Source organism: Sorex araneus, chromosome 2, assembly GCF_027595985.1.
Source record: "Sorex araneus isolate mSorAra2 chromosome 2, mSorAra2.pri, whole genome shotgun sequence".
Lineage (NCBI taxonomy): Eukaryota > Metazoa > Chordata > Mammalia > Eulipotyphla > Soricidae > Sorex > Sorex araneus.
The window spans coordinates 74,818,170-74,845,252 of NC_073303.1; the positions used below are offsets into that span (position 1 = coordinate 74,818,170).

Below are 27,083 nucleotides of genomic sequence, written 5' to 3' on the forward strand. Positions count from 1 at the left end.
ATAGAACAGATTTCTCGAAGATGGTTTGAGTTTACCTGGGGATCACAGGGAGGCAGGTCCTGGATCAGCTGTGGAAAGAGGCCTACTATTCGGACTACTTTCAAAGTCCAAACTGAAAATGAAGAGGCATGCAGCGTGTTGATGATTTTGAGTCCCTGATACGTGTCTAATCAATGGGGATAGCAAAATTTAAAAATGTGTGTGTCTGCACCGTAAATTTTAATGTGTGTTCCAGAACAATAACAACCCATTCAAATACTTTTCTTCCTCTAGGGTGGGAAATGGCACAGGAAAAACAAACGAAGAGAACAGGTAATATTTTTCTAAAACATTGCTGATAACTAATAATCACACAGTCAGCTGTATGTAAATTAATTCTTTAAATTTAATCAGTCCTTTATAAAATTTCCCAATTAATTAGTAAAAGATGGCTTATTTTAATAGCCTGAAACATTGGTTGCTATTGAAACAAGACAGTCTAAAAAAAAAAAAAAGCAATCACATAATAGTTTATAGTAATTTACAAGTGAATGGTATACATTTAGATACAGAGGTAGAAGTTCACTTTTACAATGTTTCACTAATACACATTTACCAAATTCAAGGCACAAAATAGTTTGCTTTACAAAAAAATACTGTAAAAATGTCATTTGCGGTTCTACAATGTGAATAAAACTTTCAAAGGAATCTTTACACCCTTCCATACTTACTCGATAGAATAAGATTCCAACCCCCCACCCCATACCCCCCTCTAATCATAGTTGGCACAAAATGGGGACTTTTAAAAACACACAAGTTCCCATTTTTCAGAAACTGTCTTCTCGAAGAGCTGCTATGTACTCTATATAAAAGTCCATCCAGAGAAGTGAAACATAGTAACTTCCCGAGGAAAGGACACTTTCCATATGCAGCAAAATTCATAGGTAGAAAAATGTATGAGATGCTTTTGGGTTACTAGATCTTCAGAGTAATGGCTACTTGAGGAAATGTTTCAGAGATAAAATTGAAAAGTCAGCTAACACTTCAGTCATTATGACTTTAAGAAAGACACCTGATCACCTTTCCTGTAGCAATCAAACATCATTATTTTAAATCGATGGAGATTTCAAAATTCTTTTTAAAAATAAGTATAACATACAAAACACCATGAGAAAGCCACACAGGCTTTTGCAAAACTGAAACTTAGAAAACATGAGGAAATACAGCACTATCAGTCCTTGAAGTTGCAAGGGTGTCAGCCGGCTAGAGTTTAAGGACAAGAATAAACTCTGTGGGAATTTAGGGAAAAACACAGATGCTAAACACACTGGGATTACCATCTCGAGACTTTCTGCTCACTAAAGAAAAATATTAGTCTCCAGGAGATGTCACACAGTGCTTGTCTAAAACGCTGACTTGTTTTAGGGTTCTCCCTAAAACAGGTCCCTGGTGGCAACAATCTAAGCTCAATCTTGCTGACTCTATTTTCCAAGTACTCTAGTTGATTAATTTACACTTAATTTTATTTTTTGTAAAGTTGATTTTTAAAAAAGGTCAACATGGATTTAGAATCCAGAGAATGTCAATAACGCTGAAGTGGATCAGACTGGAAACATCTTGATCGTCTTCAGAGAAGTGATATTCCATAGACAATAAAAAGATTCTTAGATTCCGTTTTTTGCTTCATTATTGTTTGTGGCTTGCTTTCTTTGAGCAATAAAGGGGTACATACATTTGTCCGCTCCTAAGAACCGATACATGCACACAACTGCTTCAAAAGGGAGGATACTGAAAAAGAAAAGCCAGTGATTAGCAAGGGTGGAAGGTGTTGTATTCACAGTTACTGGGGTAGGAATGGAAAGATCCAGAGGCTGAGGAGTTTACCTCTTCATGAAAGTCACGATGTACATGAGGCGAGGGGTGCAGATCATGGGCTGGTCAGTGAGGATGGCCTTCATGGCTTGCTTCACACAGTAATCAGGCTTCAGAGGGGGCAGAAAAGGCTCAATTTCTTTCCTGAAAGTTGTATCCCCCCCAAAAAGTGAAGTTAAAAATGTAGGACTGGGAAAACTGAATACATATATAAAAGCTTCCATCTACATAGGATGCAACTAGAGGGGCAGGGGTTGGGGTCTATTTTCTTTATGGTGCTTTTCTACATTATTTCCAAATTTTAATGTGAACACATTGAATTTGCATAGTGTGAAAAACAGGTTTTTTTTTTTTTTTTTTTTTTTTTTTTTTTGCTTTTTGGGTCACACCTGGCAATGCACAGGGGCTACTCCTGGCTTTGCACTCAGGAATTACCCCTGGCCGTGCTCAGGGGACCATATGGGATGCTGGGATTTGAACCCGGGTCGGCCGCGTGCAAGGCAAACGCCCTACCCGCTGTGCTATCTCTCCAGCGCCCCCCCAAAAAAACAGGTTTTAAAAGATTGTTCTGGGGCCGGAGTTACACTACAGCAGGCAAGGGTTTTGTCTTACATGTGGCACATGCAAGGGTTCGATCCATGTCAATATCCCATATGGTTCCTTGAGTACTTCCAAGAGTGATTCCTGAGTGCAGAGCCAGGAGTAACCCCTGAGCATTGCTGGGTGTGACTCACCCCAGCCCCCAAAAATAAATTTAAGAAAAAAGATTGGTGTGCTTTTCTGTAACGTAAGAAAATTATGTTTGCTTTTACAATTCTTTAACATAGCTGGAGAGACAGAACAGAGGGTGCTTGTCTTGCAGATAACCGACCCCAGTTAGATCCCCAGTACCACATATGGTCCCTAAAGCACCACCAGGAGTGATCCCTGAGCACAGAGTCAGCAGTAAGACCTAAGTAGCACTGGGTATGGCCCCAAACCCCAAAATAAATAAATTAAATTAAATGCCTTTCAAGTATTTCATATTATTATTGTTATTATTGTACTGCCATGGATTGAACCCTGGGCCTCATACATTCAAGGTATGATCTCTACCACCAAGATTCATTCCTAGTCCCTTATATATATATATTTTTCCCAATAAATGGTATTTGGTATAATCAATACTCAATCCAACATGATTTTGTTATTAAATGGTCATGTGCAACCACTGGTAGTTCCTTTCTGACACTAGGATGCCTGCATAGGGAAAGTTAACACTTCTGTTTTGTGTTGTGTTTTGTTTTCTGTCACATCTGGACCTACACTCAGGGATCACTCCTGGAAGTACTCCTGGAACTATATGGGGTGTTAAGGATCAAATCCGGGTCAGTCTTGAGCAAAGCAAGCACCTCACCCATTGAACTATCAGTCTAGTGCTGCAAAGGTATTTTCTCTAGGAGTTTCTGAAATAAAATGCATAGACATCCTACCATCAACTGAATTTAGTCACACATGAAAATAACAGTAATCTTTTTTCTTTTGGGGGGGGGGGGAGTACAGCTGGGAGTCTCAGGGCTTACTCCTGGCTCTGCACTCAGGAATCAGTCCTGGTGTGCTCAGGGGACCATATGGGGTACCAGGGATTGAATGAACCAGGCCGGCAGCATGCAAGGCAAATGCCCCACACACCCCACACACGTCTCTTCAGCCCCCAAATAACAATATTCATTTCACTCTAAATAGCTGTGTTATAGCAACAGAGCTTTGGATACCTGCTGTGACATTAAACAGAAAACAGGCTTATTGAGACCTTTAGGAAGTGGTTCCTAAAAGTACTTACAAGGGAAAAATCAGACCAATACACATATGCACAAGCACACATACACACACAGAGGAAAGGAGGCAGAGCTCGACGGCTTGGGGTTCCCAGTTCCAACCCTGGAGTTAGACTGACCCGAGGTGGAATGACTCAAAGCTCCCTCCACCTACTCCATAGCTTGCTCAGGTTTGGGATGTGTCAAGAACAGTCCTCACCAAGCAACGGACTGGTTGGGTTATCCCCTTTGCCTTTCAAATTCATCCAAGCAAAGATCTCCAAGCAAGCATGTCTTCACAAGTCTCTCTCAATCATTCGTGGTTTTATTTATTCTGCTTAGCTCAGTTCAGATGGGACTTGACTTTTCAATTCCCATATACCTCCTTTTCCAAGTGTAGGTATTTTATTTCATTTTGTTTCATTTTCTATAAATATAAATGCTTCTTCTCTTCTCCAAGAGTGACTCTAGTTACATGTACTCTATGCAAAGAATGAATAAGTTCTGGGGCCAGAGAAATAGTGCAAGGGGTAAGGTAAGCCTTCCATGCTGCCCAAGGCCTCCACACATGGTTCCCTGAGCACCACCAGGGGTCACTCCTGAGCTCAGAGCCAAGAATAGCCCCTGGGCACCATCAAATGTGGACTCCAACTACTCCCACCTCATGCAGAAAAGAAGCCCCCAAATCTAAGATGTACAAATCTTTGGTTTTGTTTTGTTTTGGGGAACATACCTACCAGTGCTCAGGACTTACTCCTGGTTCTGCACTCAAGGATCAATCCTGGTGGGCTCAAGGACCACATGGAATGCTGGTGATCAAACTGCATCAGCCACAGACAAGGCAAGAGCCTTACCCAGTGTACTATCACTCTGACCCCTAAGACGTACCATTCAAAGGTCATTTTTAGAAGTTGTTACTCTTCTGTGACAATGACTTTATCTAGTAGCCAAACCAAAATCACATTTACCAATACAAATATCAAAGAAGCAAAATAACCCCTAAAGAGAAGTAGCTTCTCAGGAAAAATTCTGGGTACTTTGTGTGCGTATGGGGGTTTGAGGGTGGGGAGAGGCTGGGGCCACCCCTGGTGGTGCTCATCACCCCTGTACTATCTCTCTGGCCCCTGGGTATTTGTTTTCTCCTGCAGGTACTGAGAAGTCATCTCTGACCCGATGCTTCTAGACTGACTCTGGATGTTCAGAGCCCCTCACTTTTCAAGCTTTTACACTCATCAATTTTACAACCGACCAATTAAAACGACATTGGTAACTCTCAACCAAATACAACTCAATGTTACGTTTGAAGATTCAATTCCACAAGTCCTCCCAAAAGGGAAGGATGGTTTTCATTATTCACTTATTTAGCTTCTTGGACTACCTGAATGTACTGAGGGGTCACCAGCACCTTAATCACTGTACTATCATATATCTGGCCCCTGGGCATCTGTTTCCTCCTGCAGAGCACTCAGGGGTGCTCAGAGGCTACTCCTGGCTTGGTGGACGATGTTGTGCTCGAAGCTGAACCCAATCTTTCACATGCAAAGCACGTATTACAGACCTTTGAGTTCTCTCACCAGGCCTGGAAATCAGATTCTTTTTTAAAAGATAGACATTTTATTAATAAGATAGGGGAAAGGATAGCACACTTCAAAGGCATTTAGAAATAATGAGAGAAGAATAGACTTCATAGGAATTGGAGTGGGGTACCTATCCTAAGAGTGGGCCAGAAAGATGGTTTTGGAAGCAGCTTTTTATAAGTATGAAGATAGGTTCTTACTGACCTGATTCGGCAGCCTCGGAACATGCCCGTGTCCACAAGGTAAGGGCACACCAATGTCGTTTTGATTCCGTCCTTTTCAGCAGCCTTTAACTCATGGCTCAGAGATTCATGAAAACCCACAACTCCAAATTTACTGGCGCAGTAATCCTGATTTAGGAGAAAGAGAGCAGAAATTCTAAGTTTGTGCATAGATCCCTGAATTTATGTGGGCTTCCCTAATTCTTACTTTCCTTATATATTTGATATAATGGTTATTAAGTGAATTAAGTAGAGAGTTTTAGGGGAGAGATCTGTATGTGGTTTAGTGTATAAATAATATTTCAAAAGCAACAGCAGACACATGAATATTTCCCCCCCCCCCCCCCCCGATGAAGTACCATATTACCTAGGGGAAATTATCATAAAGAATCTGTGAAATTTGATAAGCTGATAAGAGTGGAGGGAGATTCTGTTTTTGTTTGTTTGTTTGTTTGTTTGTTTGAAGACCACGCCTGGCAGTGCTCAGAGCTTACTCCTGGCTCTGTGCCCAGGGATCACTCCTGGTGGTGCCTCGGGGACTTTATGGGGTGACTGAACTCTAGTCAGATGCAGACAAGGCAAACACTCTACCTGCTGTATATTGCTGTGGCCCCAAGATAGATTCATTTAGAACTGTCTGGGAAATATACAAATGGTCTTTCTCGTTCAGTAGAGAGACTAAAAATCAGTTAGTTTAAATTACTGCAAGGAGAACAAAAGTGAATTTAATTTGGATTAAACATTGTTATGATCCTGTTTTTTTCTTTCAGGTGAAATAAAAATGAAGTGATTGATTCTTGTAAACTTAAACTCGGACTTAAGTTACGGACACACAATATTAAAATTTTTCTTAAAGTGGAGATGTAGCTTATCAGGAGAAGACATGCTTTGCAAGTATGAAGCCCTGGGTTGAATACCATGCTATAAAAAAAAAAATTTTTTTTTTAATTTCCCTATTGCCCAATTTTAAATTTGGAAATAGCAATGTAGAATGTAGATACCATCTACTCTGTGACCTGTAGCACATTTACATGGAATGATCTCTTTAGACTATGGGTATCCAGAGGACAAACAGCACAGAATATATGTATACATATATTTTTTGACTATCACAAAGAACAGGGCTTGATGAAGCCAAGTCCTACAGACTTACTAAGTGCATGACACCTCACATCTGCCAGAATCATCTCATCTGATGAGCTAATACGAGATAGCTCACTTTTGGCAAGCTGACCAAAACAGAATGTCAACCTTTGGCCTCATTTATCTGTTCAACGTGGCACTGCCACTGCCCTCCATGGTTTCATTCTTGACCCTGGGCCTCCCTACTGTCATGAAGTGAAACTGCTAATGAAAAGGGGGCATCCTGAGGCCTAGCCCACCTACTCCTCACTGCTGCTGCTGCTTTGTCTACCTTTAAGGCAGAAGCTGTGGAGCTGCAATGCAACAGCTGGTCCTGTGTCACTGTGGAACATGCCACAAACAGAACTTAAATAGAGTGCTTTTTCAGGACTTCTGTGATATGCGGGCAACAGGTAGTCTTAGGACTGTGGTATCATTGTGAACAGTTAAACCAGGGCCAGAGCTATAGGACAGCAGGTAGGGTGTTTGCGTTCCACGGGTTGCCTTTCAATTGATGGCACCCTATGGGGTCCCCCGAGTAATGCCAGGTGTTATTCCTGAGTGCAAGGCTAGGAGTAACCCCTGAGCATGGCCAGTTGAGACCAAAAAACCAAAACCAAAAAACCAAAAATGGTAAACCAGCTGAATAAAGAAAACTCTTTCCATCCAACAAACCTCAACTCCAGCAGTGCTGAACAATCCCAAGGAACTTGCAACTGTCACAATATGACCATGATTAATCTCCAGCATTGTAGGAAGAAAAGCCTTAGTGGTCTGAAAGAAAAAGTAAGAATCGAGCTTTAGAACTTTTATCTAAAACCTACTCCAAGATTATGAAACAAACTTTTACCTAATGTTACATTTCCAAGCTTCATTTAAAAACACCTTACATTTATCAAAAAAAAAAAAAAAGAAGAAGAAGGGGAGAAAAGGGGGGGGGGACATTAAGTGGCTGGTAAACTTTGTAGCGTATCATTGGCATGGCAGGCCTGTTGAAGCTATGACAAACAAGAGCAGAGCTTGTGGGGACACTGCCTGGAGATGAAAGGAAAGCCATTAGTGGAGGGCTCTTTATCACCTCTCAAGTGATAGTTATCTGCTCATCTAAACCACTCCGGGTCAGGGATCTCCCTGAGCACAGGACCTTCTGGTCTGGGTGGGCCCTCTGCACCACCACGCAGAGCTGTGCTGGATTACTACTTGCCTACTGGCAAGGCCCAGAGTGGAACAGACCCATGAAGGAAGAATATTCCAGCAGGGCTTTAGTACCAATATATACAAAAAAAGAGATAAAATCTTTTAAGCCATTAACGATGACAGGATAAAACTTTAGAGAGTCCCTTTCATTTGTTGATCGGTTTTGAGGCCCCACCTGGCAGTAGCCTGGGCCTACTTCTGGCTCTGTGCTCAGGGGGGGCCTGTGCAGTGTGAGGGATCAAACACGTGCTCTAACTCCTGGTGCTAACTCTCTGGCTCCACATCCAGAATCATTCTAATAAAAAGTGTCATAATGTTAACAGCACAGGTAAGAATTTATAGCATTTGAGTGACCACACTCCAGGATGGGGTTGCTCTGAGGGCCTTTCCCATGGGGGCAGGTGGGTGTCATTCATTTGGGGGTGGGGGTGGGGGTGTGGAGGAGCGGCCCATTGGCTGTGCTTAGGGCTTACTCCTGGTTCTGAGGTCAGGGACCACTCCTGGAGGTGCTCAGGTGACCGTATGGGATGCCAGGGATTCAACCCAGGTCGGCAAAGCACCTTCTGTGCTGACGCTCAGGCCCCACAAAGTGCCACCTTCAGAGAGCACACAGCAGCTGTCCCGGGGCAACGAACCCAGGGGTGGCGGCACTGATTTCTTAGTCACTCTTCTTCTCTCGTGCTCTCTTGCTGCCTACAAGATGTAAGGCTGTATTTTTCTTTAATTACTTGAAATTGCTAAATATGATCCATTAACTACTCCACCAAGCTCCCAACAGTTTTATAACCTGCTTCTTAAAAGAAAGCAGCAAAGAGCAGTCTGTCTACTGTGATTTATATTCCACTGGCAACACAACTGCCTATGATTTAAGCTGGAAAACACACAGGCACACACACCAAGAAACTAAACACGATACAGTGGACTTGGAGAAGAGTGGCATTTCCTCCTCAGAGCATTCACTGTGAAGGATTGCCAATGTTTGTGGAAGTATCTAGTTTGGTATGGTACCTCTTCATGCACAAGACCTGAAGCAGTCACTTCATTGCTCTCAGTTTTCCATGTTCCCATCCATGATGCAGTTAGCTGCCCCATGAATTTTTCTGAAGCAGCCAAAGGTCTTCCCTGTCTGACTCCTGTTCATCATGCAACATGCCTACCCCGCCAACACATACCTACTCGTCCAGGCTTCCTTGCTTTATACATGTCACACTCTCACCTGTGAAGCTCCCCCATGAACTCTTTCCTGACAACACACTCTGATGCCCTTCTATATAATTCAAGGGTGACAGGATCATATTATCCTTACATCATACTACATAGCCTTCTGCTTCTAAAAGTACTTTATTTTAATTATAATACCAGAGTCTCCCCTTCATTCATTTATTTTTTTGGTTTGGGGTCATGCCTGGCAGTGATCAGTGACCCCGGTTGGCAGTGCTTGTGGCACCATAATCAGTGCCAGGGATCAAACTGGAATTAGCTATGCAAGTGCCTTGATTTACCCTGTACTATGTTTCTGTCCCCCCCTCCCCACCCATATTCTCGTTTGAAGGAAGTTATAGTACTAGGGCTTTATCTAATCCTATTCTATTCAACTTGGCTTTGTGCACAGATATTTAAGACATAAATAATTGGTATCATCACCATAACATATAATCATGTTTTATGAGCTTTTTTGGTTTTGGACCCAGCAGTGCTCAGGAAACAATCTGGTTTGGTGCATGCACTCAATGGTGTTCAGGGGACCCTATGCAGGTGGGAGAAATGCAGGCCTCCTACTTGCAAAGCATGCACTCCAGCCTCTGAATTTTCTCACCAACTTTGCTTTACGATGTCTTGGTTTTGATTTTTTCTGTTTGTCTGTTAGTTCAGACTAAGTTGGAAAATAGCTTATTCTTTCAAAAACTAAGGGAGAACTACAGTACCGTGCCAGGCGTTGTGGAAGACAAATGTGGGACACAGCCATGGCACTGCTGGATGCAAGACACATTTGAGCTTGTTTTTTCCTTTGGAATGGTTAGGATAGTTATTTTTGCTTTATGGTAAAAAAAAAAAAGGCAAGGCCTGTTACTTAGGGCCATTAGAGGCTGATCATAGACTCTATTAAGTGGTAAAAAGCCATTATTTCACAGAACTCAGTAAGGTAACATTTCAGAAAAGCCTATCCTATTCTACATTAGAAACCACACCCATAATCAAATCTATAAATCTTCTAAGTATCCAGTTGTGATTAGTTATCAGATTAGATTATATATATTTATATATATAAATGTGTATATATGTATATGTTGTACATGTTGTACACACACACATATACAATTTATTCCTAACATTATCCAGAGGTATTTCTGGATAAGTATAAAACATTTACCTAGTTTTGGAAAACAGGAGTAGACTCAGCATGAATTGTCCTATTTCAAAGTTCTTAAAGTTGTTCAGTATAAGGACTGCAGAGTCACACAACATAAAATAGCAGGAAAAATTCACTGTGATCATTCCCAAGGTCAGTGTCCACTTTAACTCTAGTTGGCATGTGGCTCTGAACTAGAAATATGCAGATACTGAGCCAGCAGTTGGCTCTAATAACTTCACCCATATTCATGTGTGATTTTTTGGCCTGCAGGTGTTAAATGACTAATCCAGGGCCCCGGCACTATATAAAAACAGTGATAGAAGATTAACAAGTTCTTGTTTTTTAAGTTCAATCAGTTGCATGGTTCTAACACTGAATAATGTCCTTCCTCTCCTTCATCCATGAAATTAATCTTCTGGCATTAAGTTAATTCACTCAACAATTATTTACTGAATATTGATTACATGCAGGTTCTGTCTTATGATTTGGCCAGTGACAGGTAAATGGTATCATTCCTGCATCTAAGTAAAATTTATGCTCATCAGCATTTAATCTGTGCTAAATCAGAATATCAAATATACAGCAGTTCCACTTACTCTTCTCACAAGTAGGGGACTCAACCGTGCATTTTAAGAGCAGGATTCGGAAGCCCTGCTTCCTTTTCACCTCTGCAGCTCCTAATGTGGTTTGAGGGACGGTTAAGTTGCTGGATTTGTATTTGAAGGAAACAATCAAATATGGGTGTGTGACTAAAATTTTGTCTAATCATAATGTGCAACCTATTTTTCAGGGAAATACATTTCATTTTAAGTAGCTGTAAATGTGACACAGGTTTTAATATGGAGCTTTCTTTTAAGAGAGATGAATTATTTCTTTATTTTTAAAAGTCACAGAGCAGATCAGTGCTTAGTTTTCAAGGTGATTTCTTGGCCTAGTTGAAGACAAATTTGACTTTCTATAAACCGCAGCATACCCTACACAATGCAAGACCAAGCTTAATGGTCTTTATTTTAAAAAACATAGGCCTATTGCTACAGTTACTATAATGACTACTATGTGGAGAACAAGCAAGCTGTTGCAGAAACTGAAAAGCTAGGCACAAATGGTCGAGGAAGCAGACAGGTTTGTCTTCTGAAGCTTTTGTCCAGGACTTACCTACTGTGCGCCGGGTAAAGGCATGCCTGAGATAAGAAGATGCATGCCAGGGCCACTCAGGTTTCTTTTAAAACCTGAGTTTCCAGGGTTCATGTGTGAGTCTGTTTCACGTGATCCAGCACTAAAGCTGTTAATCATTTCCTTTGAGGAATGGAGGGAAGCAATTACATTTGTTCACGTGTTACTTCCACAACGAAACTCCTGCCTTATGTCTGGGGCACTTTATCAAATAAACTTTGGTCAACTCTAATTTTTTTCCTTACTTTACAAGAGAAATGCCACAAAAGGGGGCGGCTAGAAAGCCTCACGTTTTCAGAAAAATTTCCTAAGTAACCTGATGAGTTTTCTAATTACTCTTGCCCTCCACAGTCTGCTAGATGACATCTGAGATAGCACAGCATATTCTGTCCCTGACACAGCTTGACAGCACAAAGGAACCTGGCACTCTGCAATGAATTATTAATGCGCACAAATATTGTAGCATGTATGAGATGGGGACTGGCAAAAGGTGAAGTACTAGTTGCCATGACACCAGTCAGTTCAAGCTAAGGTTTGTGATCTTTAACTTTGTCTCAAAGAGTCACTTGAAGAACATGAAGGGCAAATATGAGGCACAAGCCCTAAAGATTTAGGTATAAATTCAGGCATGTGTTGCCATTGGTGAATGCTGGTTTATCGAGACTGGCAACTCAGAAAACTCGCAGAGCACCATGACTGATGCATTATTTCCACTCTAAGATGCATGATCTATATCCCGAGTTACCAAGTGGTAAAGAGAAAGAGTTGGCTGGTAGAACAGTTAGTTAGGTGCTAAGTCAGAGAAATGCACCCCATTTTGTCACTATGTCCTCTTATCCAAATAGCGAAGACACACAAGACAGGAGCTAGTTTCTCATTGGGAAACGATGGGTCCAGTGGGTCTGAGTCAGTCACCGGGATGCATTAGTTGGTATGTTCAGCGAGAACATAGGGTTGAAAGTGACCAGGGCTTGGGATATAACACAGCAGTAGAGTACTGCCTTGCATGTGTGAGGCTGTGGGTTTAATCCCCAGCATCATCACACAAACACACAGACACACAGACACACACAAAGAATCTGCCACAGCTGACAAGGTTACTTTGTGACTAAAAAGGAAGGGGGTGAGAGAAGGAAAAGGACATTCAAATGGACACTGACATTCCTGTGAAACATGCTTAACAAGTCTAATATCACCACAGCTCCTCGGGGTTCCTCTTCAAAGAACTGGGCACTTTGAAAGATAACTGTAAAGGTCATATTTGTACTATAAACAAGAACTTCTTAAACAGGAGTGTGACTGGACGTACACATGACATGTCATTTCTCAAGGAATCTTTGAAAGTTAGGTTTACGCCAAATTAACTTCTAACAGTCCCAACCCTCCAGATCATTCTTGGGGCTCTTAATGACAGGCTGCAATGCAGAGCCTGCAGCTGGACTGTCAGAACAAATTAGCCCAAAGTTAAACAAAAGAAAATGTGAAGAAATGTGGTATCCGGCAAAAGTCTGACTTTTTAAAATTTTGAGTCTGACAACATTTTAAAGGTGTAGGTGAAAAACACCCAGAACATTTTCTATATTTGTAAGCTATTTCAAGTTATGGTTACTAAGGTAAATAAAAAGTTAATTTCTCATAGAAGGAAAAGGCCTCTTATTTTATTTTTACAATAGTCCTTTGGCTTATTAACAAGTTTTTTTTCTTTAAGGGAACAATTTTTGAAAGTCTTTATCTCTCATTTGAATGTTTGATAAACTTCCATTGCTAAAGAGTAAATGTTTACTTATGCTAGGAAAAACATTTTATACCATCCTCATAGACTAGTCATTTTCTGAGTAGGTTTCAGAATCTCCAGATGACAGTGATATATTCTAATCTGGAAGAAAATACAAATGAAAAGAATCCCAGTGAAGAGAGAGTAAGTGGCAATCCTTATGGCAACCATCCAAGCTGCCAAACACTACCCTTGGGTGTTTTCTGTATTGCTACTGGAGTAACTTATCTTTATCAGAATCTCCAGGGAACAAATATTTATTTACAAGGCGAAAATGACACCTGGTGGCACTCTTCTCTGGAAACAAAGTCATTGCTCCTGGATAACACATATTCTGAAGAACAAACTATTCAAATCACTGAGAATATGGTTAACTGTGTTAAAAAGAGTCAACCAGATAGTCTTGAGGGTGTTGAAGGATTAAAAATGTTGAGGCTAGACGGTACCGCAGGTGCTTGCCCTGCATGCAGTCAACCTGGGTTTGATCCCCTGAACACCACCAGGAGTGAGCACAGTCAGGTGTAGCCCCCAAACCCAATAAATTAAAAAGATTAAAATGTTGCTATCTCTATGCTAATCTGGGAATAGAAGATACTCTATTCTATTCTAACTGAAAATTCTGAGTTCTATAGATTTAAAAAGTGTTTATTTAATAAATTATCAGCTATAGAAATTTTACTTTGACCACAGAAAAGTGCTCCTTAAAAAATTTGCATCACAAAATCATCTCTAGTTGAGAAGCCAAACCTAAATCTGCATTTGCTAGTAAGCTGAAATATTTTGGTTGTTGTTGATAGCATAAATCCTAAAATTCATGCTTCCCTGCCACCCATTTTCCCTCCCTCTCTCCTTTTCTTTTATTTCTGTTTTTTTTGGGGGGGGGTGAGGGGGCACATCTGGCACTGCTTGGGGACCTGTGGTGCTGGGGACTGACTGGGCAAGGCTCAATCTGCTTCACTCTCTCTCTGGCCCAATAAGAGCTTGCTTTTTTCTTTTCTATTTGGATATGTCTGAGACAGAAAGGTCTCCTAATGAATTATGCAACAGAATCCCAAGATATTGAAGCCTGGAACTCTTTTCTCAGACTTAACAAATTGTTCACCAAATCTTTATCAAATTGAGACAAAATGTTCTCTTGAGTTGTAGGGGTGAGGTTAAGAGTATGTCATAATAGTCAAATTCATACCAATGTTACATCTACTATCCTTTTTATTATTTTGAGGCTAGTTTCACATTTGGAGGCATCAGCAGTTAATACTTAACACACGTGTTCAAGTACACTCCTACAGTTTCCCTGCAACCAAGAAGCTAATAAAAGCGTCAGGCTTTCAAATGAACACCTAGATGATGACACCTTTAGTTATTCAGCAAAAATAAATGCTTCATTAACTTGCCTTCCCACTGTTAAAAAGCATGGGATGAATCTATCCTGAGGCAGTGACTCAGATATCGACATTCCATTACATTTTATTTCGTGGTGCTGGGAATTGAACCCAGGGTCTCATACATGTAAGCCTCTCCACTGAATCATACCCCAAGTCCCCTCCTTATATTTCAGGACTTGCAATGTGAAAATACCATAAATAAGTTGACTTAACACTCAACTCATCTAGAAAAAAATACTGATATCTGAAATCCAGAAATCACCCAAGTCCTGATAGCCAATCACTTAACCTCCATTATTAATTAAGCCTCTCTAAATTTTGATTAGCTTATTTATGAGACAAAGAGGAAATATTACAAATGTTTCTCAGATCAAAAATGTTGTCTCTTAAATCCATTAACTCTTTCTTCGATATCTGCTGCACATTCAAAAACACATGCTGTAATACCAAGGTACTGTTTGCACAAGACTCTCGTAAATGACTCAACAAGGTATCAGCTCCATTAGTGCAGCTGCCAGCATCTGGCGAGCAGTAAAAATATCTACTCATTAACACATTTATATGTTGTCATGGCTGTGCCTTTTAAAATAATGTAACTTGAATTCATGCCTCACATATTAAAATTTTGCCAATTATCTGCAAAACAATCCTTGTTTTTCTGGTTTTGCTGAGTTCATGGTAGCTCAATGTATTAAGAAAAATGCTGAATGTTGAATATGGTTTCTGATATGCTGCTTTTCCTGATCCTCCCCCTGGCTGCGTCCTCAATATTAAAGTCTATTCCCTCGTTTCCCTCAAGCTTCGGCTTAGATCCTTTACCTACTTAATAACTCTTTATGGAATAATGAAAATAGCCCACAAAATTGCAGCTAAATAGGCTGCTAAACAATGGGTTGTTAATACCTTTGCTTTACCCCAAACTTAAACCACATTTCAAGTCTCATTACAATGACAGATCTTCCTGAGAGCAGAGGGTGCCGTTCTTCCTAGTGACATAAATTAGTGCATATGTGGCTGGAGCAATAGTATAGTGGGTGGCGCACTTGCCTTGCATGTATAGCCTACCTGGGTTCCATCCCCCGAACTCCTCGGATTGATTCCTGAGCACAGAGCCAGGAGTGAGCCCTGAGCACCACACATGATGCTCAGTGGCTGAGAGCCAGGCCATCTGAAAGTATGGTGCTCCCCTGCTCTCTGCTCGAACAGTGCAGCTTGGAAGTATCCCATGACCACCTCCCATCATCCCTTGCATTTCATACCTCTAGCTGGCTTTTTGGAAATACTTTACAAAAAATCCTTACCTAAATGAAAGAGAACTTCATTCAGGTTATTACTCAAAAACTAATTTTATTCTTAAATATGCACTATTAACATTTTAAAATCTACCCAGAATCTTTGAGAGTCCGTGTGTTAAGCACTATTAAAAGAAAAAAAATAACAATTTTGTGAGCCTCTTAAACTTAACAAATGTAGATGTGACCTTTTCTATAAAACATCGGTTCTCAAGATTTGCTACGTATTAGAATCACCAGATGAGGGGGCTACTTCCAACGACCAGGTCACTTCCCAGGCCAATTACATCAGGGAGAGAACTGGACATCGCAGAAGATTCTCAAGTGATTCCAGTATATATCCAAGTTCAAGCGCCAGTGTTTTAGTTCCATTTCAGCTCCACTGACAGAGGGGCTGGGCCAATTTATAATGTGGGGGGCTGTCCTGAGCATTGTAGGATGTTCAGCAGCAGCTACAGCATCTATCCCTAGATGCCAATAACAATCCCACCAGTTCTGACAAGCAAAAAATGTCTTCCAGATGTTGCCAAATGCCCCCAAGAGGGAAATGGCCCCCAGGAGAACTGCTCTTTAAAAGAAACATACACATTAGCAAGTCCCAGGTTCCAGGGATTTTTTTTCTAAGATCTAATTCTCAAGTTATAATGACTTCTTTTTTCTAGGCTTGTAAGACATTCTGGCTGAATAAAAACAAAATATCTGCACTTAAATTTGCGGTTAGGGCCAGAGAGATAGCACAGCAGGTAGGGTGTTTGCTGTGGACGCAGCTGACCAGAGTTCAATTCCTGACCCCACGCTCTACCAGGAATGATTCCTGAGCACAGGGGCAGGAATAAGCCCTGAGCATTGCTGGTTGCGGTCCAAAAATAAAACAAAAAATTTTAAATAAGACATTTTTTTAAAAAAAATGGGATTAATAAGCCTGCCACTTTAGTTTATGACAGTACTGTCAAATTACTACTCCACTACTAGATCAAAAACTATTTGTAGGATTATTGAAATAGCACAGCATATAAGGCACTTGGCCTTGCAGACAGATGACCTAAGGATCTTGTCCCCACATATGGACCCCCGGCCTGCAGGAATAATTCCTGAGCAGACCCAGAAGTAAGCCCTGAACTTCGCTGGGTCTGGCCCGAAATAAAATGTTTGTGAATGACAATAATGTTGATCCAATACTGGTCTGGTTCCAAGCTTAGCAGACAGTATCGCAAACTTTAGCTAAATGACTGACCCAAAACATTGCTAAATTGTGAAAATTAAGAAGGAAACTTCCTCCTACATATAGCAATTGTGAGCGAGATACCATTCCTTCTGTTAGCTAATACTAAAGGCCAACAATAATGCGAGGGGCCAGGAGCTGCAAATGAGGGTGTACAATAGACAAGGCCCCTGGCCTTCTGAAATATACTTCCAGACAGCTATTAGGGTTCTTGGCAGCAAGAACACAACTCTTAAATGCATTATGATTATGTCTTGAAAAATATATCCTGGCATAGTAACCAAGGGGAAGAGTGAGCTGAAGGAGTACCTCGACCCTTCTTTTTCAGACACTGAGCCAGAATTAAAAAATGAAGAAGAAAAGAAAAAAAAAGAGAGAAAGAAAAAGGAAGGAAGGAAGGAAGGAAGGAAGGAAGGAAGGAAGGAAGGAAGGAAGGAAGAGAAGGAAAGGAAAAAAAAAGGTGAGTATAGAAAGAGAATACTGAGAAGAAATCCTCCTCAAAACTTGATGAGTATAAAGATCAGACTAAAAGTCGGTTCTGGGGTCATAGAGATAGTCCAGGGGGTGAAGGCGCTTGCCTTTGTGCTTGGTTCAATCTCTGGCACAGCATATGGTCCCCCAAGCACAGCCAGGAGAGACTCCTGAGCACAGAGACAGGACGACTCACTGAGCACCCCTGGAATTGGTCCCTGACAAAACAAACAACAATAACAAAAAAACCAAGCAAGCAAACAAAGAAAAGCAGATTCTGCTCCAGATGATGGGGAAGGGGACAGAGCTGCTCTGACACAGGCTGCCTGGGAGCTGGGGGCATGTCTGCTCTAATCTTAAGTCGCTTCAGACCGATTTCTAGAATACTGCAAAAATAGGAAAACTAGTATTTTCTCTACTCTCTATCCCACCCTAGTTCTTTGAACCAGGATATTAAGAGCTGGAGAGTCCAATTTCCCACTCTCTGTATCTTTCTCCGCCAATGTTTTTCAGATAAAGCCTGCTTTTAAAAAAAATGCCAAGAACACACAAATATGGGAGTATATACACTGATGCGATATACTCGCTCTGGATTCATTTTTTTTAATCACTAGCAAGCTATTCTGTTATGATTTTAATGTTTGTGTCCCCCATAAACCCTTATGTTGAAACCTAATACCCAATGTGAGATTACTAGGAGGTGTCTTAGGATATGACTACACGATGAGATGGGCCCAAAATTGTCACGAATGGGATTAGTATCCTTATGACAGAAACTGCGGAAAGAACATTCACCCCACCTTCTACCATGGGAGATTACAGAAAAGACAGCTGCCTATGAACCAGAAATGGGCCTTCACCAGACACCGAATCTGCCCACACCTTGATCTTGGAGCTGTGAGAAATGGATTTCTATTGTTTATAAGCTGTCCAGTTTATGATATTCTGTTACAGGAGCCCAGATGGACTAAGAAGCACCACTCCATTCCCATTATGAAAAGCTCTCAAAAGAGACCTGAAGATGTCAAAACCCTCTCCCCTATCCAGAGGTTTTGAAAGCTTTCCTTTCAAGACAAGGAATTTAGATCCTTTTAGACCTTTTGCATTTTCCACCTTCACCTTTCTGAAGCTGTCACATTTTGGTAAGCATACCAGAAAATCCCCAGAGGGGGGGGAAATTGCTCCTTTAAAAATCAGGTGCTTTGAGCCATAAGTTTGAATTATCATCAGCCAACAATAACTGTCTAATTCTGAAAATTCATGATTAGCATTCCTTTCCAAAGACTGAAGTTATCTGGAAATCTAAGTCCACAGGGTTATTATGTAAGGAATAAAAACTTTACATCTTCCAGATTTGTTTAAAGCAAATAAAACATCAAACTAAAAAGCTACACTGATAATTGACATTTTGGTACTAAGTAGTCATAAGAGTTTTCTTCAGTTAGTCCCTCAGAGAAAAACCTTTTATTCAATACATTTCATGTTCATTTAAAAAAAAATTGAATCACCATGATACACAATTACAAGGTTGTCCATTATTAGATTTCAGTTATACATTGTTCTAATACCCATCCCTTCACCAGTGTACATTTCCCACCAGCAAGGTCCCCATTTTCCCTTCTGCCACCCGCCAGGCATCTCTCTCTCTCTCTCTCTCTCTCTCTCTCTCTCTCTCTCTCTCTCTCTCTCTCCTCCCCCTTTCTCCCGAGTGATCATTTCCAACTATCATTGTCTTACTGATGTCCAGTTTGTGAACAGTGGCAAATAAACTAAGAGGAGAATGCTAGGTGGGCAAGGATGTACTACACCATTCTTAAGGAACTGACTACCTCAGATATAGCTATGAAAAATTACTGAGAAGGCACAGAAAAGCACATGACCTGGTTATGATAATACAACTTTAGTGTGGTATTGGTATTGTAGTCAAGAATTTTATATGCTTGTCTAGTTTATGGTACAACCTTTCTGGGGATATAAAGCTAGGGTTAACCAGTCATTGCTAAAATAAGCATGCTAATAAAAACAACATTTGAAGGTTGGATTCTTACAGTATACCACAGGGCCAAGCATCCGTGACTCAGGAACGTCTACTCAGAGTTCTGAACATGGAGCCCAGATAAGCATTTGTAGAGGTTCTAACCTACAGTCTTTGCTTCTTCCTTACCCAGCGGTGATTTCAGGTAAGTTTCATAACCTTTCTGGTTTATTCCTTTCATCCATAAAAATGAGGATAATGGCTGTACTTAATTCAGAGTTGCTCTGAGGCTCAAATGAGAGAAGAGTGTTTATGAAAGGGCTTTGTAAAATGTAAGTGCTGTATAAAAGTACAGTAATTCTATTCAAGGCTCATTAAGTACATATTTATAGACTGTTTTCGATATAAGTGCTATCTATTTTTAGCCATGCTGTTTCTCCAGGTTTCTGCAATTCCTGGTTCCTACTATGTATGGCTTCCAGGCTTCCCTGCCCTCCCAGCACTGCCAAGCCCTACTTCTGTCAGAAACCCATAGCTGACCACTAGCAGCAGCCTTAAAAACAGATCGCCAAACTGCGGCTTTAGCTGCCTAACCCCTTTCATCAGAATCTATCAGGATGCCGGGAAGCAACAATAAAAACACCTTCCAGCAACACCTCTTTCCTATGCTCTTCTTCAATCCTGTTCCCCCAGAAATAGAAAGTCACAACTTAAAAACATAAATGTAAATTACAATACTTGACAGATAAGATTGCAACACACAATTTTTAAGTAGAAGTACAGAAATATTTAAAAATTATACAATACGTTTCACTTTCCCAAAAGATTATAGGACTAACCCCTTAAAAAGAAGAAAGAAAAAGAATCATTGAGAAATCAGTAGGGGGCAGTATGTTAATTACTATTAGCAGGTGGGAAAATTCAGGCTTTGAATTTTAAGTTTCACTTGTCCTTAAAATACCCATGTGCTTACATAAGTTACACCACAAATATTTTTCCAGTTACACTGATTTGGGAAGTGTTATTTTGAGCCTCATTGTTTAGAATAACACTAAAAAGCTGAACCATGTTAATATTCACAATTCCAGTATTAAACTGTTTAAATGAAAGACAAGAAATTCACATTGTAAGCAAGCAGTGAGACACACTAAGGTCTCCCCAAACCAAAAAGCCCCCCAAGTCGTCAGGCAGTGTTAACACCTAACACCGTTGCCACCTTTCACACATCACTGTGTGATCTTTGAAAGTTTCACAGACCAAGTAATGTTTTGTTTCCAAATGTGAATTCATTGTAAGTGGCTTGTCAGTTGGGCTAATTTGACAGCACTCAAGGTTGCAGCAGTAATTGCCCTTACTTGTTAAATATTCTAGCAGCATTTGCTGCAGTGTTGAAAGTTTTATGATCATTATGAGAGGATATTCCATTCTCTTCCCCTCCCCAACCACCCCCTACAGCTCACTTAATTTTAGTTTTAGAGCATTTAGGAAAATGGTCTCTGACAGGTGTGAACTTGAGTTTTAAGAGAATTGACAAATAAAGTGAAAAAAGAAAAAGAAATTCAAGAATGGGTCGTGCTGGGTAAGAGCATCAAGTAAAAGATGTTCGCATTCCTTCAGTTGAAAGGCAGCCCTTTCATAGCTGAGATGGTGTAAGCCTGTGTAAACCCAGTGATCCGGTGATGAACTGGCCAGCCGAATTTGCCGGGGTAGGTAAACATGATCAAGTCCGAAGACCATGCTCCGGCTGCTGGACTCTTAACAAAGATATCGCAGCAGCATTTGTCACAGGAAAGTTCTTTAAGATTGTCCTATTATGGGAGCAGCTATATGTTTGGTCTATCAGCAGATATTTTCAAAGAAAGAATGAAAAGACTTCATCCTTTTAATAATTTTTTTCTGGCCATGCTTAGTGGGAGTCTTGGTCTGAGAAGGAGATTTTTTTAGGCCGGTTAACAGAAATTATAAGAAGCAGTTAATTAATCTACTTAGCAAATTCTGAGATGAGAAACTACTAATTAAACCAAGGGAGATTAACACATTTTACTCTGATCCTCTGAGTTACAGACTCAAATCACTGGCCTGAAACCATTCAGCTGAGACAGGGAATACGTCCCTATTTCGTAAGGCTATCGGAGTTTGTCATACTCCAAAGATTAGCTACAAAAGGCCCTTTATCTTAGAAAATACTGGTTGTGTGTGTAGAAGGAAATAAGATACAGATCAACCCATCGAGTACACCCCCTAGTGGAATTTCAGTAGAGTACAATGTGTGTGTGTGTTGGGGGGTGGGGTGGGGATTGTCCTAAAATTATCCTGGATATTTAGGACTTAACATGGGCTCCAATAGATTTTTCCAAGTCTAGTGGTCAAAACTGTACCATAGTCACAAGGCAACTACTTATATCATTTCTTGAGCATTCCTAAGCAAGCAAGCAAATACTTCATCTTTACATTTATCCATCTGGACTAGATGGATGCAAACTGCATATAACAGAAATAGGCTTAACATCAGTGTCTGAAAGAACTAGGGCAAAAATTTAGATGGCTTCTATTAATCCCCTCCACACAAGAAAAAAACTTAAAAGGAGTTTCCTACACTAAAAAATTACTGACTTCCAAGTGAGGCAATTAAACTGCTTGCAAGATATTCACTGACTGCTGCATCTTATATAATATTCAAATTGCTAAAGTCAATTCACTAGAATTTGCCAAAGATCCCGAAGAAAAGAAGGATTAAGGTGAAAACAAATTTACAGAGAATAAGTGGAGAGAATGTGAGCAGCTAAGCATTTAACCACGGGGTTTGTAGTTCTTCCCTAGGCCCCAGTGACCGGATCCTGCAGTGAATGGTTAAGGACTGTCGGGCACTCTCCTTTCAGCCCAGCTGAAAAGCTCTTCAATAAGTGTTAGCATTAGCACAGGATAAAGAATGCTTCTACTTTGACATGTTCTATAGATTAATTCCTACTTGGGCAGATAATGGACAAAGCCCTGGATGTAGAACTAATGAAGGAGAAAAGAACAAATACCAACCTTGATTCTAGGAATGGAGATAAGTAGCATATAATCAAACAAGAGTCATTCCCTGAACCAGCACTTTGAGACTCTTCTGTAAGAATTCGATATATAAAGATACTATTACATCAACATTTTGAATGTGCTTTTTTTTTTTTTTCTCAGACGCAGTGATACATCTGAACTACTCAACTTGTCTCTCAGTGAGACAAAACTCAGATGGCAAGACAGCTGAATGTGCTCCTTCAGGTCACAAGGTGTCCCCTCTGGATAAAGTTTAGGCAGGATGAATGTGGAAGTCAGGTGGAAATCCGTTTCGGGAGACCTAGACTGCCATAGAGCCTGGATTTCATGCTATCAACAACATGGCCTCATGAGGCTTGGGATAGGTATTCTACTCTAGTCAGAGTAATCTTTAAGAAAGCACATAACAAACAAGTTTACTGAGGTAACCTGAAGGTTGGAGAGCAAAGGCAAAGGCTGGAAAGAAGTTTGGAGACGGGGGCGGGGGGGGGGGGGGAGGCTGGAGCGATAGCACAGCGGGTAGGGCATTTGCATTGCATGCTGCTGACCCGGGTTCGATTCCCAGCATCCCATATGGTCTTCCGAGCACCGCCAGGAGTAATTCCTGAGTGCAGAGCCAGGAGTGACCCCTGAGCATTGCTGGGTGTGACCCAAAAATAAAAAACGTTTGGAGAAAAGAGGAACAGAAACACCAATGAGGATGAGGAATGAGAAAGTGACAATCGAGGTGCATGGTTTCAACAGTAAGGGCTTGGTGACCCAAGAGAAGTGTGCGGGATGAGGAAAGAGATATATACTGTTGCTGACTTGATGCCTGGTGCATCAGAGAATTCAAGAAAGGGCAGACAGTTCAGTTTTGAGGGATTTCACAAAACAGTGACGGTACATGTATAAAATGGCAACTGTTTTAGAAATACCGCAGGAGGTACACAGTGAGAGGAGGCATGAGTGCACAGTACTGCAGAGGCATTGCTTGGAAGGCTGGAGACTGAAGACTGGGAAGGCAGGAGGAGATAAGAAGGGGGTCATCATAGGACCTGAAAGAATCTGAGTTTTAAAAAGAGATCAATAGAGTCATAGTCTCTAGGAAGATATAGCTGCAATGGACTTTGCAATTAAGGGAGCACTGATAATTCTTCAAGTGCCATTGATTACTTAGGCATATTTTCTAAACAACAAATAATCAGGATGGTTCCCTCTCTTATCAGTAGTAAAGTGACACTGCACTGTAGTACTGTACTGTCATCCAGTTGTTCATCGATTTGCTCAAGCGGGCACCAGTAACGCCTCCATTGTGAGACTTGCTGTTACTGTTTCTGGCATATCAAATACGCCTCAGGTAGCTTGCCAGACTCTGTTGTTCAGGTGAGATGCTCCTGGTAGCTTACTGGGCTCTCAGAGAGAGACGGAGGAACTGAACCCGGGTTGGCCGTGTGCAAGGCAAACACCCTACCCGCTTTGCTATAGTTCCAGTACAAAGTGACATTGTATCATTTTATAGATAATGACTTCTAGTAGCAACAGAGTTAGTAAATTTAGATTTACTCTAACCGTAATATCAATTATAGAAACTTTTATTTTGCGATAGAAAAAAATGATATAAAATAATACAAAATATAGAATCTCAGGCATCCAAACAGTTGCAATCTAATGAGTTGTTTCACTCTTTTTTTTTTTTTTTTTTTTTTGCTTTTTTGTTCACACCTGGCGATGCACAGGGGTTACTCCTGGCTCTGCACTCAGGAATTACTCCTGTCAATGCTCAAGGGACCATATGGGATGCTGGGAATCGAACCTGTGTTGGCCGTGTGCAAGGGCAAATGCCCTACCTGCTGTGCTATCGCTCCAGTCCCTCACTCAAGTTTTTATCTGTAACCACAGAAATCAATAAAATAGGGTAAGTTTATTAACCCATGTCAGTTCCCAGTTCCGTTAAAAAGACGAAAGTCTTGGGGCTGAAACAATAGTACAATGGGTAAGGCTTGCTTGCAGCTGACCAAGATTCAATGCCGGTACAATATTTGGTACCCAAGTCCTCTGGGAGAGATCCACAAGTGCAGAGATAGGATAAGCCCTGAGTACAGCCAGGTGTGATGAGAAAACCATGAAAATCTTTATAAAGCTCAAACATTTAACATTAACATGACAATGCCAGAAGCCAGTTCTAGTATAGACTTTAAAAATAAGCAGGAATTCTAAGTTTTTAGTAGTTATCCTAAGACAAGAAAGCAGCATTATAAAATATGTAGTCTAATAACTCTTATTATGGTATTGAGAAGGAAGTACTACCTAAATTGTTTTATATGAATACCTTAGCAATGATTTGTCTAAAAACTTCAGAATCTAAAAGGCTTTGAAAAAAACTAGGTTCCTCTATCAGAGATCAGAGGAATGCAGTATTTAAGGTTAAAAACCAGTAAGTCTCATAAGAACTCAAACATTAATGATTACCGACCATTCATGAGATATTAGGTACAGCCGTGCCACTAATGTCTTTAAGTGCTACATTACTCAGACCTAGCTGGTGGCTTTTACCTTTCCTGGATGGATTTTAACTAAATAGACTTTAGACATTTAGATATAGATAAATGCCTAATTCAGTAATTAGTATTTTAAAACCGTGAAACCTTTTAAGTTAAGTGGTCTATTAATTAACTACCAATTATCTTGTCTGACTACCGTATCAATAGAAGTAAATTACTGACTAGCTTTTTGACAGATTTAGTCCTTTACCATGCAAAATTTCCTCAGAACATAAAAGGCCTGAAGTTAAATGCTTTTGCTTCTCCTTTTTGGTTTATCGGGGATCAATTCTGCTGCTTATATATAAAGACCAAAACACAGCTTGGTTGAAAAGGATGTAAGAGAAACCTTGCTTTTAGAAATGGAAGATTCTAATCCTTTTCAAATTTAATAACAAATGAAGCTATAGCAATATTTGGAAGAAACATGGAATTGCAGATACTGTGTGGTCAACTTTTCATATTTCAAAGGGGAACAGAAGGATCTTCAACGGTCTACTTCTCACTGAGTTAGAGCCTATGAAAATGACTTCTACATGATCCCAATGTTAAAGTGCATTGTAGGGGACCAGAGCGATAGTGCATCAGGGAGGGTGTTTGCCTTACACACTGCAGATCTGGGTTCAATCCCTGGCATTCCATATGGTCCTCCAAGCACCGCCAGGAGAAACTCCTGAGTGCCGAGCCAGGAGTAACCCCTGAGCACTGCCGGGTGTGACCCAAAAACAAAAACAAGCATGTTGTATTGTACATATTCTCCCCCATCTTGTCTTAATCCTGACAAACCCAGCACAGCCGATTTTGCTGCCTATAGCCCACCTTAAAGCTCTCATTTCCCACCTGGTGACCCAGAGGAGGTTCCTGGGAATAGCTGTGATAGAACACTGTAAGAGAACACCTCACAGACTGCAGGGCTGTAGGGCTGTCAAGTATTATTAAATTGACAAAGTATTTAAGTTCAAAACTTCCAAAGTATATAGACATAGTAGTAGGCTAAGAAGGAAGGAATGGCTGTAGGAATCTAAGGCAGTTGCCTTGCAGACAGCCAAACCTAGTTCAATCCCAGATACCACAAATGGTCTCTCCAGCACTGCTAAAGGTCATGAATGAGCACAGAGCCTGGAACAGTCCTGGCCCCGTTCTATCCCCCCAAAATGGCTGCCATACATTCTATTTGAGCTTGATTCAACCTGATACTTGCAAGCTCAGGGGCTGGAGAGATAGTACAGTGGGTAGGTAAGGCACTTGTCTTGTACAAGGCCAAACTGGGTTCGATTCCTAACATCTTATACAGTCCCCTGAGCATTGCCAGAAGTGATTCTTGACAGCAGAGCCAGGAGTAAACCCTGAGCATCATCAGGTGAGGCCTTCCCAAAACAAAAACAAAGTTGCTAGCTTAATATCTATGAGTAATGTGCTACATATAAGAATATACAGGTAGAAAAAGGAGAAGGGAAAAGATGTGCAGAAAACGCAGATACAAAATAGCAAATGTGCAGCACCAGCCAATTTTGAAAGAAATACCAATCTTACTTGCCTTGAAATACTCGAATAGTATTTCAAGTATTTTGAAATAAGTATTCTTTGAATAGTTTATCTTTTAAATACTTTAGCAGACGTATCCTTTATTAATAAACCTTAACTGAATGGTTTCAGAGTAGGTATTTGGTACAAAGAAGGGAAAACAAGTAGGAGTATACCAAAAAAAAAAAAAAAGTCTTCAGATAGCTTGCCATCTACTTCGAGGTTTCAGGACACAAAGCTTAGGAAGTTATGCCAATGAGCACATACTACACCCACAATGATGAGAATGACAACATATGCTGCAAGAAGTAACGGAAAGAAAAGCCCTGGACAAGGCATTTAACTGCAGCTGCCCTGGAGAGCAAGGAGCTGTACAAAATGTCTCTAAGGATCCTTGCAGTCCTAATATGCAAAAATACCAGGAAAGGGGTGGAGCCGAGCAGGAGGGTTATCACAAGAATCTGAGGGAGGCCTTAAAAGGTATATAAAGTAGAGGGAGGCAGAGGTAATAGAATGAAGAACGATTTGCAAGTAGTACCCACAGCTCTTTCATAGTTTTTGCACGGCTTTCTACTTCACTGCATCTGAC

At 40.7% G+C, this 27,083-nt stretch overlaps 1 protein-coding gene across 1 annotated transcript in view; it reads right to left on the reverse strand.

The window, feature by feature from the left end:
- Positions 1–367: 367 nt before the first annotated feature.
- Positions 368–27,083, reverse strand: part of RDH10 (retinol dehydrogenase 10) — a 32,308-nt gene continuing 5,592 nt past the window's right edge. Inside the window, exons 3-6 of the mRNA XM_004602388.3 lie at positions 7,243–7,341; positions 5,429–5,574; positions 1,864–1,995; positions 368–1,767 (exon numbers count right to left, since the gene is read on the reverse strand). Coding sequence (XP_004602445.1) covers positions 1,644–1,767; positions 1,864–1,995; positions 5,429–5,574; positions 7,243–7,341 — 501 coding nt within the window. The 3' untranslated portion in view covers positions 368–1,643. The remainder of the gene's footprint in view (positions 1,768–1,863; positions 1,996–5,428; positions 5,575–7,242; positions 7,342–27,083) is intronic.